This window comes from Pagrus major, chromosome 12 (assembly GCF_040436345.1).
Source record: "Pagrus major chromosome 12, Pma_NU_1.0".
Lineage (NCBI taxonomy): Eukaryota > Metazoa > Chordata > Actinopteri > Spariformes > Sparidae > Pagrus > Pagrus major.
In genome coordinates this window covers 17816018-17834430 of record NC_133226.1, presented here as the reverse complement: position 1 = coordinate 17834430, position 18413 = coordinate 17816018, and the positions used below count along the sequence as shown (strand labels likewise).

General features: G+C 39.9%; 1 protein-coding gene across 2 annotated transcripts in view; it reads left to right on the top strand.

Moving 5' to 3' along the window:
• LOC141006338 (astrotactin-2-like) overlaps positions 1–18413 on the top strand; it is a 301384-nt gene that overhangs the window by 145848 nt on the left and 137123 nt on the right. For both annotated transcript variants that reach the window (XM_073478512.1, XM_073478513.1), the window contains 2 exons: positions 2138–2284; positions 9719–9886. In XM_073478512.1, the coding sequence (XP_073334613.1) occupies positions 2138–2284; positions 9719–9886 (315 nt within the window). The remainder of the gene's footprint in view (positions 1–2137; positions 2285–9718; positions 9887–18413) is intronic.

Genomic DNA, 18413 nt, shown 5'->3' with positions numbered 1-18413 from the left:
AATCAAAACTTATGCCAGGCCAAGTATTGCCCGCGGGCCCCACTTTGGGCAGCCCTGTTCAAGACCATTCAATTGGACATTGTTATAGAAGGTACATGGTCTTGTAGGTATTACACAAATGTTGGTTATGTAAGTTTATCTCATAGTTTTAATGCCACCTTTTGAGGAATGGGGGTAAGGATTGTAAGCTGAGGTTTATGAACACAGTCGGCGCTCTTAAATTGTCTTTATAGGATTAATTTAGTTCTGAATTTGTATACATACAAGCATGATGATTATCTCTGTATCTGTTGTGGAATTATACATTTTAAATATGCAATTAATCACAGAAAACTGTTTCACAAAATGAAAGGGTTCTCGGTCAAACTGTTGGCGCTCTTTTATACTTTACTAGAAAGGCACATGGGCTTACGACTGGGGAACACATAAAACTCATGGCTGTGATCTGCGTAAAAGTTACAGCCCGTGTAAAAAGGTTGTGCTATCTCTAGCAGACGGGCAGAAGGACATAAATAAAATGAAGAATTTTATTTGGGGCTTTAGGGTTTTTCTCTGTATTTGTCTGTTGCGAGTGTTTCTCTGTGTGTATGAATGTTTGAACAAGGTGTTTGAATTGTGGCCATAAAGTAAGTGTTTGCCATCGTGAGTGTACATGCTTTTGTCTACTCAGTAGGCTTTTATAGTAATTGAGCGACCCCTTCACAAGCCCAGTGACATCACCAACACCCCAAAGGGATTAGCTGCTCTGCCACTTTTGCTGCAGATAGTTGATGTTCCTGTCCCTTCACAATATCGGGACATGTGATTCAGGACAAGTCGCCCTGGTTTCGACCTTGAGCAGCGTGTCACTTCGTCCAAAATTTCTGATGGGATCCAGATTATTGTCTTTGTTGATTAAAGTATCAATTATTTTCTTGATTAATTGCTTGTTTGGCCTATAAAATGTCAGAAAATGGTGAAAAATGTCAATCAGTGTTTCCCAAAGCCCAAGATGACGTCCTGCAATGTCATGTTTTGTCCACAACCCAAAGATATTTGGTTTACTGTCAGAGGAGGAAGAAAATCAGAAATAGTTGACATTTAAGAAGCTGGAATAATTGTTTTATCATTTAATTGATAAATTGTTGTATTCTCAGGAGTTGTATTAACATTTCTGTCATGGTATGTCGTATCAGTTCAGTCTGACATTGAACTGAACATTTGCACTGGTGATTGATACAGTCACACTTTGACACTTTAGTTGGAAAGTTGCCCTTTAGATGAAAATATCAAACATCTGATCTACTACAGGAGACATATTATGCTCATTTTCAGGTTCATAATTTTATTTGGGCTACTACTAGAATAGGTTTACATGCTCAAAAAAACACTGCTGCTATGGTGCTACAGCACTGTATCCCCCCTCTGTCTGAAACACTCTGTTTTAGCTCCTGTTTAAGAAGTTGCTACCACCTGAGTTAACCCAAGTTTAATTGCTGGGAACAGGGAAACGAGAACAGGCCTATTCATTTAAAAACATTTGCAACAAATCCTACATGGTTCATGCGAGAGTACATTTTCAATATTTTCAACAGTTCAAATCTAGAACCAGTGCTATAGCTATCACATCCCAGTACTCCACCTTTGAAAATGCTGCCGCTCTCTCATGATAAATATCAGTAGACAGAGGTTAAGCGGCTAATTTCATTCCCTATAACCTGGCTTGGAAATGGGAGCTCTGACAGAGCCAAAGGGCAACCAAAACAACCAATCTATAACCCTGTCAGTGGGAATAAGATCATATATCACCCCTGCAAATGATTCTGGACTGTTCTGCAGAAGCTCGGGCCTTCTAAGTCATTTACTTACTCAGGCGGAACTTGAACCTGGGTTAAATTCATAAATCAGCAGTACAATTTAATGCATTTTCAAGGATCGAGGGAGGCGTAGAGGCTCTACTTTCGTCAAAGAATGGTGCTAAAGTGGATGATTTAGTTTAAGGTTTGTGTTGTGTGTCTGTGTGGTTTATGTTACCAGGAAACCTGTCACCTCTCACGCAGGTTGTTCGAGTACAGTTATCTGTTTGAGACCCTGATGAAAACAAAAGGCCTCCTGTCAAGCTGTTCACCTTTACTTTTCTCTTTTTCTCTACCTCCAGGCCACCCACACAGCCCTCTAAATAAGGTCACCCTGACGTTGATCACCATCAGCACTTGTGTCATTGCCATTGTCTATGCTACGCAGGATTCCTGCCCTCTCACTGTCAAGGTTACCCTCCATGTGCCGGAGCATTTTGTCGCGGATGGTAAGTACAGCACATTGATTAGACCTTGGCAGAATATTCAACTAACAGAATGTCCAAAGAATTATCAGTTATACTCACTCACTTACATCATATATTGTTTGTCTTTATTACACTGTTGTGTTTTCACACTCTTATTTTAATTTAAACCACATGATTTGCAAAACCAAAGTTGAAGAACCTCTGCCCAGTTGACATAAACCCATTTCAAATAAACAATTTAAACCTCCTAAATTCAGTCGGAATGAAACATGTTGTTTTTGTGGCACCCACAGCAACTGTAGCCTTGGGTAATGTCGAGCTTTGTGTCAGCTGAAAAGAGGACACGTATTCGAGTGGTGGAAAAACTTATGTAATGTATAGTTTTTTGTTGTGAAGAGGAACGCCTAATGAACCAGGGACAGCTCCTGAACGCTTCCTGTATTTCTATTTACAAATGGCCTTCAGGAAAATCTTGACCCCCCTCAACTGCGATATGTGGTTTTCAATTTCAGTGCTTTTCAGTGTCAGTGCACTCTCTCCACGACTGATGAAGTACAAAAGACGCACATTCATCCAACAAAAAGTAAATCATTTTGCTGGAACGAAAAGATGCACAAAAATCAGGACAATAAAGCCCACACACTGAAAGCTCCCTATGAAAAAGTCTATTTATTACCACCACAACAGCTGAATGACATTTTGAGCCATCACGCTGATGAAGAGCAGTGTGCTCAAAACATGATTGTTCTTTTTTCTTTGTTTGCGCACTGGGTGCTTTCAGTGTGCAGACTTTATTGCATGTGGCTGCATAAAGTAGATTGGAAGACTAAAGTACTCTAAGCACTCTAAGGTTGGCACTTTTTTTAGTTGCCATGACTAGTGCTCGGGAGTTACTAGTTAGAATGAACTAGTTACATGTAGTTCAATTACAAAATGAGTGTTAAGTGTGACCAGTTACAGTTTCTGAGATGATATATCTACAGGTAATCAAATTACAGTTACTAATCAACATGTTGGTGAATACAAAGGGGTTACATCTTTTTGCCATGCAGAAAGTCCTTCATTTGCCTTCATTCACTCCTTCAAATTTGAGTGCAACACCATCAAGGCTGCCACAAAAGGAGCTGTCTGTACGTCTAGTCCTTTCATGCATGGTGTCTGAAACTGGGGACAGATATTTGGAAGCAGTACTAGGAAGGAGTACTCTGTCCCATCCACCAATAAGCGGACCCCCAAAGAATTGTCCACAATTCCATTTTATTGCAATCTTTATATATCTTTGTCGTTTTGAGATATAGTTTTATAAATTCAGAATGACGGAGGGAAGAGGAGAGACTCCAAGTACCTTTGGAGTAAATGCTAAATCCTTTTATTCTCAGAAAACCACACAGGGAAAAAAATACATTTTTCAACTAAATAAGGTGATAGAAATACTTTTAGTCAGATTGTAAAAATATTCTTCTCCTTTGGCTGAAAATACATCTGTCCACTCCAGTGAATGTTACATGCCCAAAGGTATATTCTGTCTGTTTAGATTCCGCCTTATTTCTTATTTTAAAATTCTGATATAATTTACACTTGGATAGTTTTATTTAAAAGCAACAATAAATAGTCTTCAGATTCTATATAGATATATGCCCGATGGGTAGAATTTATTCATAACATCCACTGGAGTGGACGGATGTATTTTCAGTCACAGAGAAGATGTACATGAAAAAAAGAAGTTATCGGCTTCATTTCAAAGTTAAAACAAACAGTAAAAAATCATTAATCGTTTATCATTCAGTTATTCAAGCATAAAAGGGCGAGACATAGTTTTCGATTGGTTCTCTTGTTTGAATTTGCACCGCCTCTCGTCTACCAATCAAATCAATGGGCATTGCTTGCATTGGTTTGATTGGTTGATTTCATTGATATTTAAGTGTGTTTAAGATCTAATTTGGCTTAAAGGGTCATCAAGTGTAATAACTTACTTTACTTTGATAAAGTAATTGAAATAGGTACATTACTTAACAGTAATCTGTAACCTATTACATTTTAAAGTAACCTTCCCAGCACTGCCTATGACACCAAAGCTCTCTTTGACCGATGTCTAAGGTTTTTCCTGTTTTATTCACGCCATATACCGTAACAAGCTGTTTGTATGGCATTCAAACAAGCTATATGCTCCAAAGTCAAAGTGTTATCTGGAGAGTACCTGGTATTCAACTTTTGTTGATGCCGTTTTCTGGCGAGGAGACAATACACAAAATATTTGCAGAATAAATGTAAATTCAGGATAATCAAATATGTAAGCACGGCTGCCCAGGCAGCTGCTTCAAGGGTCGTCCCACTGAGTCTGTTTTAAATTCCTCGTTGGCTACGGGATAATTGTAAATTTGAACCCGTGTATTGGCAAGATACTCACAGCATAAAACTCACTGGGAGGTAAGAAAGGCGAATATAGAAAATCTGCAAGGAGTTAGGTGAAGTAAGAGGGAGTGAGGAGCTGAGGCAATTTAACTAATGATTGCCATATCTCTGAAAGCTCTGCATTCACATATCAGTCGATCAGGTGCACTTGCCACCGGGGCCTCATTTCCAGTCCGCCCACACACCCGCATTATGTGTGCACATGGACACACAATAGAAATGGAGCCGTACACAAAACCTCAGCTTCTACTGTGTATTGTGGAGCCACATGTACAAAAGAATATCATGCAAAATAATGTTAGACATTAGCTTTTAATGTCTTTTGAGTTTTTTTGTGCTCGGTTGAATTGTATTGTGAGGTGTTGTTGTTACTTTACTTTACTCCCACCAGTTTTACCGGACTTGCAAATTAGATAAAACCTTGAACACAGCAGCATGAATGGATATGTATTTCTGAGCGACAAGTCATAACGACATCCAGCCTCATCGGGACTACAAACAGATTTGTGGCGCGTACCAGTGATTGAAGAAAATCTGTGGTATTTACCGTTTTTCTCTTCACTTCGAATTTTCCCCTTGGGTAAGAAATTTGCGTATGAGTCATGCAGGCCAACAGATAATCTACCTTTCTCCACAGGGCCAAAAACACTGATTTGATTTATGAATTATAATCCCTTAATACGAATGAAGAAGGAGATTAAATATGATACAGATGAATTCTTTCACTCTGCACTCAGCAGCCTCGGGGTCTTTATGCAGGTCTCCCATAACACGTTACAGTGTGACATCACCTACTGTAGGTTAGAATATTTTCTCAGCTAATGTATCTCCCTAACTGCCACATCCCCCTGACCACCTCTTATATTACTCACGTGACTTTCACTTCTTACCAAAGTAATATTTTTAACAGGATATCTTAACTTTTACTCAAGTATGACTTTTGGGTACCTTTTACAGCACTGGTCCTTAATACACTGTAGTCCCTGACAAGATAGCTCTACAACTTCTGGTTGGCGTGCTGTGACATTTAACAGGGCTATGTGTAGTCACTGGATGAGAATGATAATTGATTGATTTTGGTGAATTCCTGACCTTTGCTATACCACTACTAACAAAGCAGAATGTCCACATACACACAGGAGTTTCCTTAAAAGTTGGGATGCTCCTTGAGCTGACCTCTGACCCTGTGTTCTGTTCTCAACTTTCTAGCATAAGATGTCAAAACTAATGGTTAGAATTTTGATGAAGCTTTTTCATGGACAACCATGTCCAACAGGGAATAAATCATTTTAATTTCGATGACCCCGTGGCCTTTCCTTCAGTACGACCCTCAGGGCAAACTTTACATTGTAGCCAGGATACAGATAAGGCTAAAGAATAACAAAATTATCTGTATTTTGTTTGTTTCATACAACATTTTATATTGTTGGGTGAACATTTCACAGCTTCACCCTGAAGGAGCTATATGCAGCTTTTGACTTTTAGTTCTGTTGTTCCTCTGCAAACTTGTGTATTCTGGAATTGGCCTCAGAAAAACAGACACCTGAGGCGGAGCAGATGTGATAAAAGGCGGCTTAAGCCATTGGTCTGGCAGGCGTACAGTCGGCAGCAGGCAGGCAGTCAGAGCAAACAAACAAACAAAATCCAACAGATAAACAAACAAAGCAGATCCAAACTGGCAGGCCACGTATAAATAAAAGTTAGGTCAGGACAGGAACAGGCAGGCACGGAAGAAGGGCTATAACGTGACAGCATGGCTACAAGGCGACACATTTGATCGGTTACGCAAGACATGTGTGCTGACCTCTTTACACAACTCACTGTATGGTGCGGAAATAATGAGTGATAGGAGGCAGAGGAGCAGGAAAGTGATGAGGTCAGGTATCAGTGTGAGCTGTAAACTCAATAAGGTGACTAGACAGGTGAGACATGACAGGAGATAGTAAACAAACAACACAACACGAAAGGCAATATGTAGGTGGGTAGGTAGAAGCAATAACTGGGGACAGGGTGCAGCATAGCAGGTCTGTTTAGTCAACACCATGACAAACTGGGTGGAACTAATGATATCTCTTATAGATTAATAAGATTAGTGTGCATACCATAGACCTTTTTTTATGTATTCATTACTATTTGTTTTAATTAAGTCTAGGAAGGATTTTAGGTTTTTATTTTTTTATTTTACAACAGACGAGACACTCAGAGGTAATTAAAGATAAATAAAATGAAAGTCCAAAGGTGGTAATAAAATCTAGCAAATAGACGCATTCATACTTTATAAAGACATGATAGGGAAACATCTGTCATTTAGTTATGTTTCTAATCATGTCTCTCAATTAGCCTGAAAAACAGACAAATCTCCCAGGCTCATTTGCTCTGGCAGATACCTCTGGTCCCTCAGCCTTTCAGACCGTCCGTTGTGATCCATGTCGGGCTAATCAGAACAGTTTCTCTAATATGTGGTGGGTTTCATATGATGACTGGCAGAGGAGTGTTGCTGGTCCAGATCTTACGTTACTTATGTAACTTCAGTTTCAAATATACATAATGTACATAATTAACCTAACTACATTGTTAAAACAACCCACCGTTGACTTTTGCTTTCCACTGGACATGAACAGTGGTCTCCACGGTGAAAGTCCTGTGCTTGTTTGACCCAGCCATCCATCTCCGACCTCCTCCCTATGCAGACTTTTTGCTCTTAATATTACTGCTTCACCTGACTTCGTCCTTTACTGCCATAATAATTACTACAGCCACTAGTTGCCATAGGTCATAATAAGCTGCAGTCACAGTCTACCTTAATATTGCGTTTCTGGTGAGGAGGCCTGGTAATATGTGATTATTTGTAACCAGGCCACCATTTTTTTCCCTGTTGAAATCAGACCAAGAACCGCCCTCTATTAATTGAGAGGGACCAGACTAATATGCATTTGCAAATTAGTCTGGCAATGCCAGGCTATATCTTAATTGCTAAAAGCATACTTTCCAAAGATAACACAAAACACAATCATGTTGAATAGAAGAAGAGAAGCAACAGCAGAGGCATAAATAATGAAAAAAAAATAAAAATAAATGCATAATAATAATAGTGTGTCAACTTATGTCAGGTTTTTGAGGGGACAGAGAAAGATAACAACAAGGTTGCTTTGATTGTCACTGTCGCCATGACACAGATGCCTTCTATTTCACCTCTGTTCCCAAAACAGTTGAAAGGGGATTCAATCTAACAAAATAATTTTTCCCCAGGCTTCCGCACAACATGCACAGCAAAATTGCCAGCAATCAGCGGTGTTCTTACTGCTCAGGAGGGGTTTCTGCACAGGTCTCTTAGAAACCAACCTATAATCTAACAATTGCCTCCTCCCTGCATGAGCTGAAGCCATTAGATTTCTCCACTCCCGCAGCAAATGAGAGCTACTGGTAGTTCTGTTCACTGGGCTGCAGTGCAACAGGAAATGCCCTTGTTGTCCTCACCTTTGGTCTGCCTGGCCTGGGAGATGCTTTTAAGGATCCCATCTGCAGAATTAGGCGTGTATTATGGCCTTTTTGGTGGGTGATAGATAATTCCTCTTCAAGAGCTGCACCAACAACCCTTGTTGCTCAGGGATTGGTCAGTGTTTACTATTTACAATTCTCAATTATTGATTCAATTTGCGCCTATTACATGTAATTGCAAGAAAACATGCTTTCCTTCATACTAGCCACCTTAAGCAGGAAGCTGCTTTGTGAAGTCTGAATTTCTGGAGTGATACAAGAGCTTTTGTTGTTCATATATGAGCCTATACAGACCTACATACATCATACAGATAATTCCTACGTGACCTCACTATCTGAGGGAGACACACTTAGGCTTTCCTTCAGTCCATGCATAGATACAGCAGAATAGTGGCTAAAAGCAATGTGATATTTACTCAAAAGCAACACAGGAGGCCTATTATTGACGAGGCTCTAGTCACATTTGTCGGCTAGTCAGAAAATAAAACTCTGACACGGGTGTTTTTTTTAAGACTCTTACTAAATACTGTGGCTGTCCCACTGCAGCGCTTTCTGTCGGATAAAAAGAAGCAGCTGGTGACTTCACGCTTGTAGGAGGAGGCAAATGCTACTGTATTCTATTAGGAATTTGGAACAACTAAAGTGTTAAGAAAGAAAAAAACAAAAAAACAAAGAGTAGATGAGGCTTGGGATATTGTTGCTTTATCTGTAACACAGTCTAACTGCGAAACATTCTTTGTGGGGTATTTTTCCTCTTAGTTGTGTATTTTACTGCGGGGCATCGGCCCTGTAACTTTTCCTGTGACTCAGATTTGATTGCTGGCTTTGGAGGCTTTCCCATCTGCATTAATCCTCTGTATGAAAAAAAAGAAACAGCCCGCAGACCAATATCGAAAGGTTTCACGTCATAAAACAGAATAAATGCGTGAATCCTTTTTAATCTCATAATTGCTGTATTTATGTCCTAGCCTGGCTTTTGAAATAGGTTTTAAATTCACTTTGACGTACACTTTATGCAACTGCGGCTTCAAATTCACCTTCCACAAGCCGGCAGCATGCACACAATGAAGCTGTATAAGAATCTTTGTGTTCACCAGAGAGCTAAAGCGCAATCTCCTCACAGCTCCCTTTGGAAGTAAAAGTCATTGGCATCAATTAGGGATAATCTTGTTCAGTGATCAGAGTTTAACGATTGGTCTGGGAGCAGTAAGAAAGAAAGGTAAGTCGGCGTCAATGAGCATAGCATTTAGTGATTGACTCGTGGAACTCTTTCAGCCCCTCTCCTGCAATTACGAAGGAAATCCCATCAATACACACATTATAGGTCTTAATTTTCTCATTTAAATTCAGCCTGGTCAGGAGGGGAATTGAAATTACAATGAAAACAAAAGAATTAGCTTCTTTCCAATTGATTTTGCAATAAAACCAGCAAAGGAGCTTTAAAAAAATACGAAACAATCAACTCGTTTTTTTTTCTAGCTTTTTTATTATTTTGTTTTTACAAGCAAAGTACAGTAATTTAGTCTTGTTTTCTTTCTTTTTCAGGAAGCAGTTTTGTGGTCAGCATGGGCAGCTTCCTGGATGTTTCTAATTGGCTAAACCCAGCCAAGCTAACCCTCTACTATCAGACCAACTCGTCCACACAGTGGGTCCAGGACTACTGCGGCCAGAGGGCCACCGAGCCCTGCGAGCAGATTTGTGATCAGGACACAGGTAAGACCACATGTCTACACACTGAGGTCTATTTGTTGAGCAAAAAAAAAAAAAAAAAAAAGAAATAACATAGGGGGCATTATAGTAAGATCTCAAAGTCACACGCTCGACTGCTGTTTGCATGTACGTCTATTGATCTAATTGAAGGAGCCTGAAGGAACTCCTTCATACACATCCACCAACACATGAGGTCAAATGAAATGGCAGGAATGCAATAGTGATAAAAATGCTATCAGTATTGAATTTTAATATTCATGTAGTAGTCATTTAGTATTGAAAGCGTGAGTACTCGTACAGAGTCGGATCGGTGCGGTTGTTACCATCAGCCACAAAGCTTAATTCAGACTCATTCCGCTTAGTAGATTATTAATAAATATTTGAAGTGAGAAAATTAATTAGTTTTTACTTTAAAGCCTTTTTGATATTATTTCATGTGATACTACACAGTATGAGATAAAAGGAAAAAAGGAACTTTTTTACTGCCCCTCTTAATTTCTTATAAAGATGCAATTTTCATTTTAATTAGTTTAAATCATTTAAAAAAATGGTTTGACATTCAAACAATTGAAATAGTATGAAATAAAGATTAATAGAGAATTAAGTAAAAAATGATATTATATTTGATACACGCTTTTCAAAATGATATTACAATATAATAAACTGCAAATTTTTTTGTTAATTATATGCTCCTACAATAATAATTTTTAAAAAAGTATCTTAAAGGGTCTTTGTGTAACTTCTATGTTGTGCTGGAAGCCGGTCGTTCGTTTATTTTCTTATCTTTAGCAGACTCCATTTCTAAACTAACGCTAGCTAGTGTTGCTCTCTGTTAGCAGAGCAAAGAGAGGCACTGACACGAGGCACTCGGGAGGGGAATGTGCATTAAATCAAATCACTTTGGACTCACAAAGAAATCCACAGTCCAGAAGCATTCAAGGCCACAGGCTTTTATAGGCCACCGAGAGAGACGCTGAAGGTCTCAATTTTCATATCACATTAAAATCTGCTTTTATATGGCCAATAAATAAGTGAATTGCGACAAATTGTTATATAGAGCCCCTTTAAAGTATTGGTAAAAGTACAAATCCTGCCACAACTTTCTCCAAAATAGCAATACGAGCTTGGCAAGTCATGTGTGTCTCAGTGCAACAAGGGGGCAGCCATCTTGAATTCAGAAAAGAGGGCTTTCTACTGCATGCATTACACTGATAATCAAATTGTTAGCATGTGCCAGATTGTATTGTACATAATAAGGTTTTCAGGTAATTATTTATCTTGTTAGAGCTCTTGGAAACTCTGTATTGGATTGATGGGCTCTGTCCCAGCCATGCAATACCCACTAATACAACACTAGCTTCCTTCTGAACCGGCCTAAAACCACTAAAACAATGGGATTCATGAGTGAGCTCACACGAGGGAGACTGTCCCTGTGTTTTATTTCTTACAGTATGAGTAAGTGTAACAGTATTTACGTCACTCTTTTCTACTTGTTAAAGAAATAAACTCATTAAATAGGTCAATTATTAGCCATTGTCAGTTCCGCTGGCCCAGTCAGACGGCAGCGAAATCACCAAAAAGAAACAGTGAATAGCAAGATGGCATGTCAGGCTAAACCTTTTATATGCATATTGTTATCACTGTAAATATCACAGAAGCAGTGGGTGTTTAAGCATTAATGGAAAAACAGAATGAATGTACATTTGGGATGTTGACTTTTATTCATTTACTTGTTTATTTTTTGCAGAGGATCTTTTTCCTCAGTGAGAAAAGATACACTTACAGAGCAGTAAGTAGCCGGGCTGAACTTTTGGAGGGTGTGTGTTTTTCATTATTCAGTTGTCGAGTAAGTGTCTTCTATAGTTGGAGTACAAGCCAGTAAACAACATTGTTAGTGTGTAAGCAGAAGCCCTCAGTGCCTGTCCCAACGTTCAGGTAAATAATCACCAGCCTCCACTGCAGTATGTACACAATCAACTTGGAACAATTTTGCGCCTATTTGTGCTGACATTAAAAGTATAACAACAAAAGCTGAGTGTGCAGCGTGATGATATTTATCTCCCCCTGAGTGGCGTAAGTCCCTTGTGCATTTCGTGCCCAACTAGATAACGTCTAAGCTCATTAGAATGGATTACATCTGTAATGTATGTGAAATTTATGTCACCCTAGTCAAGGGCACGTTGAGGGCTGATGCATAATGCATTAGAGCACCAGCCACTCAACTCGGTCGGTACACATGAAGGTGCCAGAGATGGAGCTGGCACATATGTGTTTATGGATTCAAATTGTGTGCGAACACATATTGGATGCTTGCTTGGATCAGTCACTGCCCGTTTATGTGTTGTGAGATCAGTAATGGTTGTAATTTAATGTTGGAGTCATTTAGCCTTCCAGGACTCAGCATTCTCACTTTATTAGTACTTCTGTCTTCCCCCGTCTCCATTTATTCCTCTTTTCATCTGTCCTTTTCAGCAGCAACATTATTTGATTGGTAATTGCCCTGAAGCATGCTGTTCTTCTAAGGGCACCCACATCCATCCAGCACCAAAATTAAAGGTTTTCTTCAAAAGTGCTTTCTATTTCCATCACTGTACTCTACCATACACTATAGCACCCACACAATAGCACTCAGCAATGATACGCACACATACACCACTGTGCCGTTTCACCTGACACAAACTCTTTCATCCAGCCGCAGTTATTGCAGTTCCGACAATAGAGTGAACCACTGGTTGTTCGATGTTAAAGGCTGAATCGCATAGGAAAGAAAAGTGCACTCGTACTGTTCTGCGTGCACTGAGACTTTCGAGCATGCTGGTCACAACAATAAGAAATGTCAAAAAAGTTTCAAAGTGGGTATTTTGCCTACTGACAGGTGACAGGAAAACACCTGCTGGGGTAAGTCTTGTTTAAATATGGAAAACACAGAAACCCTGCCAGAGACATACAAACATGTGGGCTGGTGCTGCTTAAATGTAACTAGCTGCTGGATTGGGATTGCTTTGCGGTTTGACAACTTTGAATTTTGTCCAATTGCCACACGGCTCCAAATGAAATGTCCAGTTCAGCCACTGGAAAAATGTTCAGAATACAGATATGCTTTCGGAAGCTTGTGTACATACCGGAGCCTGAAAGAAAATAACCCCCTTGTGTCATGTGGGTTCATGCTGTGCATTGACTGCATTGATGCCATCTCTGAACACATCATCATCATACATCATCTGCCTGGGTGTTAGGGTGCTGCGACACTACTTCCTGTTGGTTTGTGTCATTCAAATAAAAGCTGGCCCAGGAAATGGAGACATAGTGACGTCTGTAGGTTTTTGAACGTGATACTAAATTAAAGTTCTTCTGCTGTACACAAGTTACATGTCACGGGGGAATATACTGTATTAAATCCATGAACCATGTACAAAAACACACCAGCAGTCGCACTTTTTTGTTATGTTCCTCAGCAGCCCATTCCCTCTCCTAACACATGAAATATATCAGCCCGATCAGCAGCCCAACACTTCTAAGTTTGATGCTGTAGGTAGCACTCTATTGTCACTTGAAGCACCCCTCTAGTGCAGTAGTATGAAGAGCGAGAAAAGTCCAAGGGGTCAGGGGGCGGTTGGGGTGGTTTTACATAAGTAAATTCAGGTATGTAAATGACCCAACTTACGCCACTTATGGAATGTGAGTGATGTGAGTTACATCACGTATGTCACTTATGTTATGAGACTGAATGTAGTTATTTTAACCCAAAGTATCATCTTTTCCTAAACCTAACCAAGTCGGTTTGTGCCTGAACCTAACCAAACCACAACTGAAAAACATTAATAGCAGTCCTAATATGTCATATTATGTAAACTGTTTGTCAGCAAGCTTTATTTTGAAAGTCAAACCAGACATGGTATATAGCATATTATTGTTAACTTGACTGTGGAGCCCTTCACATCCAAAACTGACACTAGAGGGGTAGGCAGAGTGTTAACGAGTCGGGAGTGAGAACGTGTTGTTCTTTGATCACATGCAGGCAATGTTTCGGCAAGTTTCCTCACATCATCTCTATCCTGTGCCTCCACCCTGCCTCAATGTCATGCTGGTTGACTGTGTTGACTACCAGTCATGCTGCCTGGATAATCAATCCTCTCTGCCTTCACCTTCACTCCCTGCATGGAGGTTGGTGGATGTATGGCATGGTGCGACTGTTCCCATTGCCTGATAGCTGCTTGGAATCGAGCTGACTACTGACAACTGATCATTTAATAGCAGCTTGATGCTGAGAATGTAATACAATGTCACCATAAATAGGTTGAAAATACAATCCACCCATAAATATACAAAATGTTACATGTAATAACATCATGACTATACTGTATGACAGGTGAATGTAACATAATATGAATATGGTTAAGATTTGGAGTACAACTTGAGTTATTACATTATTAGCCAACCCATCCTATCTCACACAGTTGTGCGCCCTACTAAGGAGGAATAGATTGCCACCGGTACCCTTTCATCTATCATCATAACTAACCTCATAAAGACCTGTGAACCTCCTTGACTGCTTTTGTTTTTCTCATTTTGAAATTATGTGTCCCTGGCTCCTCCAGCCTCACCTAATTGGAACTGAAACTGCCGGAGTGTTAACATATAGCCTTGCTTTATCCTTCCATTCAAGGCACACTTGCATGTGGACACACACACATACTCCCACGAGAAAACATTTACATTGGATCTACAAAACTTTTTCTGCACAAAGACCTTGAGCAAAATGGCTTTTTCTCTTGGTACTTTTATAACAAGCATATATTTGCATCAGGACAACAATAACTCTTCTCTGTCTTCATACCATAGACCTTGAAGTATCAGGGCACAGTGAGATACCAGAAATCATTATAATGAAACACTCCACCACCTATTTGTAACATGTGGTTAAAGAGAAATTATGTGTTGCTTCAAGTAATTGCCACTTGAACTGTTTAACATTATTGCTCTCTCATTATCATTGAGAGAGCAAAGAAAAGAGGTTGAGAATGATGGTTACGAACTGTATTGTCAATCTAATATCGGTGTTTATAGTGGATAGTACTATCCCCATTTGCAGTATCCAGTGTTGTGTCTGTGTAGAAATCTGGCTGAGATGTAACAGGAAAGGGACGAGGGGGGGACGCAGTTAGACACACAGATAATTGTTGTCATCAAATGGCCATTTCCAATCACAGGTGATTAGCTGCAAATTAGGCCGACAACATGTTCTAATCACTCAACCATAACTTTTGGCTCCACTGAAGAGGCAAAATACATGGCAGAGTCAGAATCTCAGTCTGCTTGACAACTTAAGCTGAGCGTACAGCTCTATGGTGGTATAATAACGTTAATCATGCCGAGCTATAAAAACATCATTTGTGCTACACTGAGCCATGAGCTCATAACATCTGACAATAGTCTTATTTCAAAGATGAGAGGCCAGGAGTACTAGCTTTGTCCCGCTGTCTACAACTGCTGCTCGGTTCAACCCCATTCTCAGTTTCCACACATTTCCCAGGGACAAAGAACTGCAGAAGAGGTGGTTAAACAACTGATATCCAACGAGATAACTTGAGTCTGTAGCGGACACTTTCAGAGGACAGACGTGATCGAGCTTCTAACACCAGTCGGACATACAGGAGGGTCCAAAGGTCTTAGACCACCAGTCAAAATATTCTTTGTTTGCATTTGGGGGGGCAGCATATCACCAGAATAGCCGCTAACTGCTGCTAACGGTAGCTAGTTAGCTCAGTTAGCGGTGAAGCTCGCAGTTCATACATGGAGCTCAGATTACTGGGAGTGTGTTGGCGTTCACACTGCTAAGACAGGAGCTTTGGACTGGAATGCGCTGTGGCTAGCTGGTTAGCATGCTAACTTCTGTAGGTATCCCTGCAAAGCAATACACGGATGTCATAATGTCAAAACTGTTATTTATTTACGTTCCGTTGATACTTTTAAGTTATTTTTTCCGTGTTATCAACTGAAATTCTTACATATCACTCTTTTTTATTGAGTGAAAAGTTTAATCTTCTCTTACACGCCTGAAGGCTTTGCAAGAAAGAGAAGCTCAAAGGTGTTTATCTAATTGTAAAGCTGATGTTATTATTAATAATGAAAATATTTTGACAAGTGGACTTTGTGAGCCTTACTGTATACATCTAAGAGATGGTGCTGTCCTTGTTTTTTTCAAGTGAATAAATTTCATCCTGCCTGCCCCACAGTGTGGGGTTAATTGGCAACTGGATGACCAATTCCAGGCTCAACCCAAAATAAGGATCAGCAAATGGATGTAGATCACGAAGATCAGGACTACTGTTACACTACTGAGTCTGCTGCACTTGATCCTGCCCTGGGCCGCCCAGGAGATCTTCGTGCGGAGATAATGTGAAGGAAGAAATGGAGGAAATGGTTACCCAGCCAGGAAGGTGACTCCGGTTTTGCCGATAGGATTACACACAGGCCGACTTCCCCGCTCAAATTCTGCACTGAGTAGGCAGTAAGGCAGGTTGTTACTGGTTCTATATTGCCCGAAGTCTGAATGCAAGCAACCCAGCTCCACCTGATGTGTTTTCCAATATGTTTGATTCACACCCACCCTCCCAAAACACTTCCCTCACTTGGCCTCGGATGACTTCAATCAGATAGTTATAAATAAATAATTGTGCTGCACATTTCTTTGTACAAATACTGTTGATGGCCTGCTTATAAAGTTTGGATTTCACAGATGTATCTCTCATTCTCTCATGAATTTGTGCTGTCAGTCTTGTACACACAGTAGAAATATGGAGGTGTTCACTGGTGAGGCAGTGAAGTGCCAAATGCATGAATTGATGCATCAATACAAGCAGGCAGACGCAGGAGCAGGTGCAGTCTGCTTGGAAATACTAGATCCCCTTAAGTCATCCCCTCCAATCTCATACTTGTTTGGCTCCTTAGAAGACAATTAAAAATCCATATTATTTATCTGACTATTGGAAATGAAAAGATGCTGTGTATTTTTTTTATTCTGCATTATTGGAGAACATACTGTGTTTTTCAGTTGCAGACGTTCAAATGTCTCTTCTCTTCCAAATACATCTCACTTTATCTCTGAAACCAGCTTCTGATCATGAGCCTAACGTCCAAATCCATCCCAAATCCATCCAAAATGTAGGGTACACCTACAGACTTCACATGAAATCTCACTATCAGACGAATTTAAATCTTTGACACCGGTCCCTTTCCCTTGGAATATGAGTCATGGACAAGAAAACTACTGAAAATGTTCACTTGAATATTTTTTTTTTTTTAATCTCTTAACAAATTAATCAACTCTGTGAAACATTCAGCCAGTAATTATAGACTCTCACCCACAGCAATCCACAAACAGGGCTTATTAGAGTCTCATTATCAGTCTGAAAGCCGGAGATGTATTGATTGGAAAGAATATGGCAGACCAGTGTTACACACTTCACAATCTAGGATGTGAGAGCTGCAGGAACCAGTTAGACGACACAGATGTTATGAAACACAGAAAGTAGACCATGCTTATGTTGTTGCTGTGTTAGCTTCATGTACAGGTCAAACAGCATTTAATGTGACATCCTTATTCAGACTGAATTTCTCTCAGCATCCCCTAACTCTGATCGATGTCCTTGATTTAAACATTCAATTTGCTCTTGCAATCTGCCTAGAACAAACATCTGATTTATTAAGGCAGCATAAGGTGATAAGAATAGCTCACAGAACACAGGTTAGTGATAAGATTTGTTTAAAGCAACATTATGTAGAAACTGGCATTTTTCGCAATTTGGTGCTCTCCACACAGTATAACACTTCCGTCATAAATACAAATCCCAGATCAGGACTACAAAAATGTATGTAACGCTGTGATCCTACCCTCTCACTGAAGACATCAAATGATTTTGAAGCTGTTATTTTAAGGTAAAAAAAGTAACATAATGGTGCTTTAACAAGCAAGAGCAGAAAATAATAATACATTTCATGTCGTCATTTTCATGGTACTCAAAGACACTTACCATAATTACGAGGAAAACAGCAGACTGAAAATGTAGGGAGAAAAAGTTCTTCTGAAAAGGTTAGTTTCATTAGTGATTTAAACATGGACAGATGGGTGTAGTTTGGAGAGAGACGTCCAAAATGTGGTAGCAGTTATGGAGATGGGTCACCCCAGGTTCCGGTGCTTAGTCCTGAGTGGTGGAGAAAGGCAGCCTACGTTGCCAGGATGAAATGTTGACAGTTTCTGCAAACCACTGATGGTTTACATCTGTACGTGTCATATCACAATCACATTACATGTTTATGACCTGTCACATTGGGAGTCTGAGGGGATCGTGGTGGAGTTACAGGCGAGAAGTCTGCCAAGCCACAGTTTGGAGACTGCGTTTCAACATTTGTAATTGAGAAACCACTGGATATTTTTTGGGAGATTCCTGGGTGTTTGCCGACGAGACCTCAGGGCCTCTCCATCCACCTTTGTGGCAAACTGAAAAAGGTATTTTAAGCCAAAGCACAA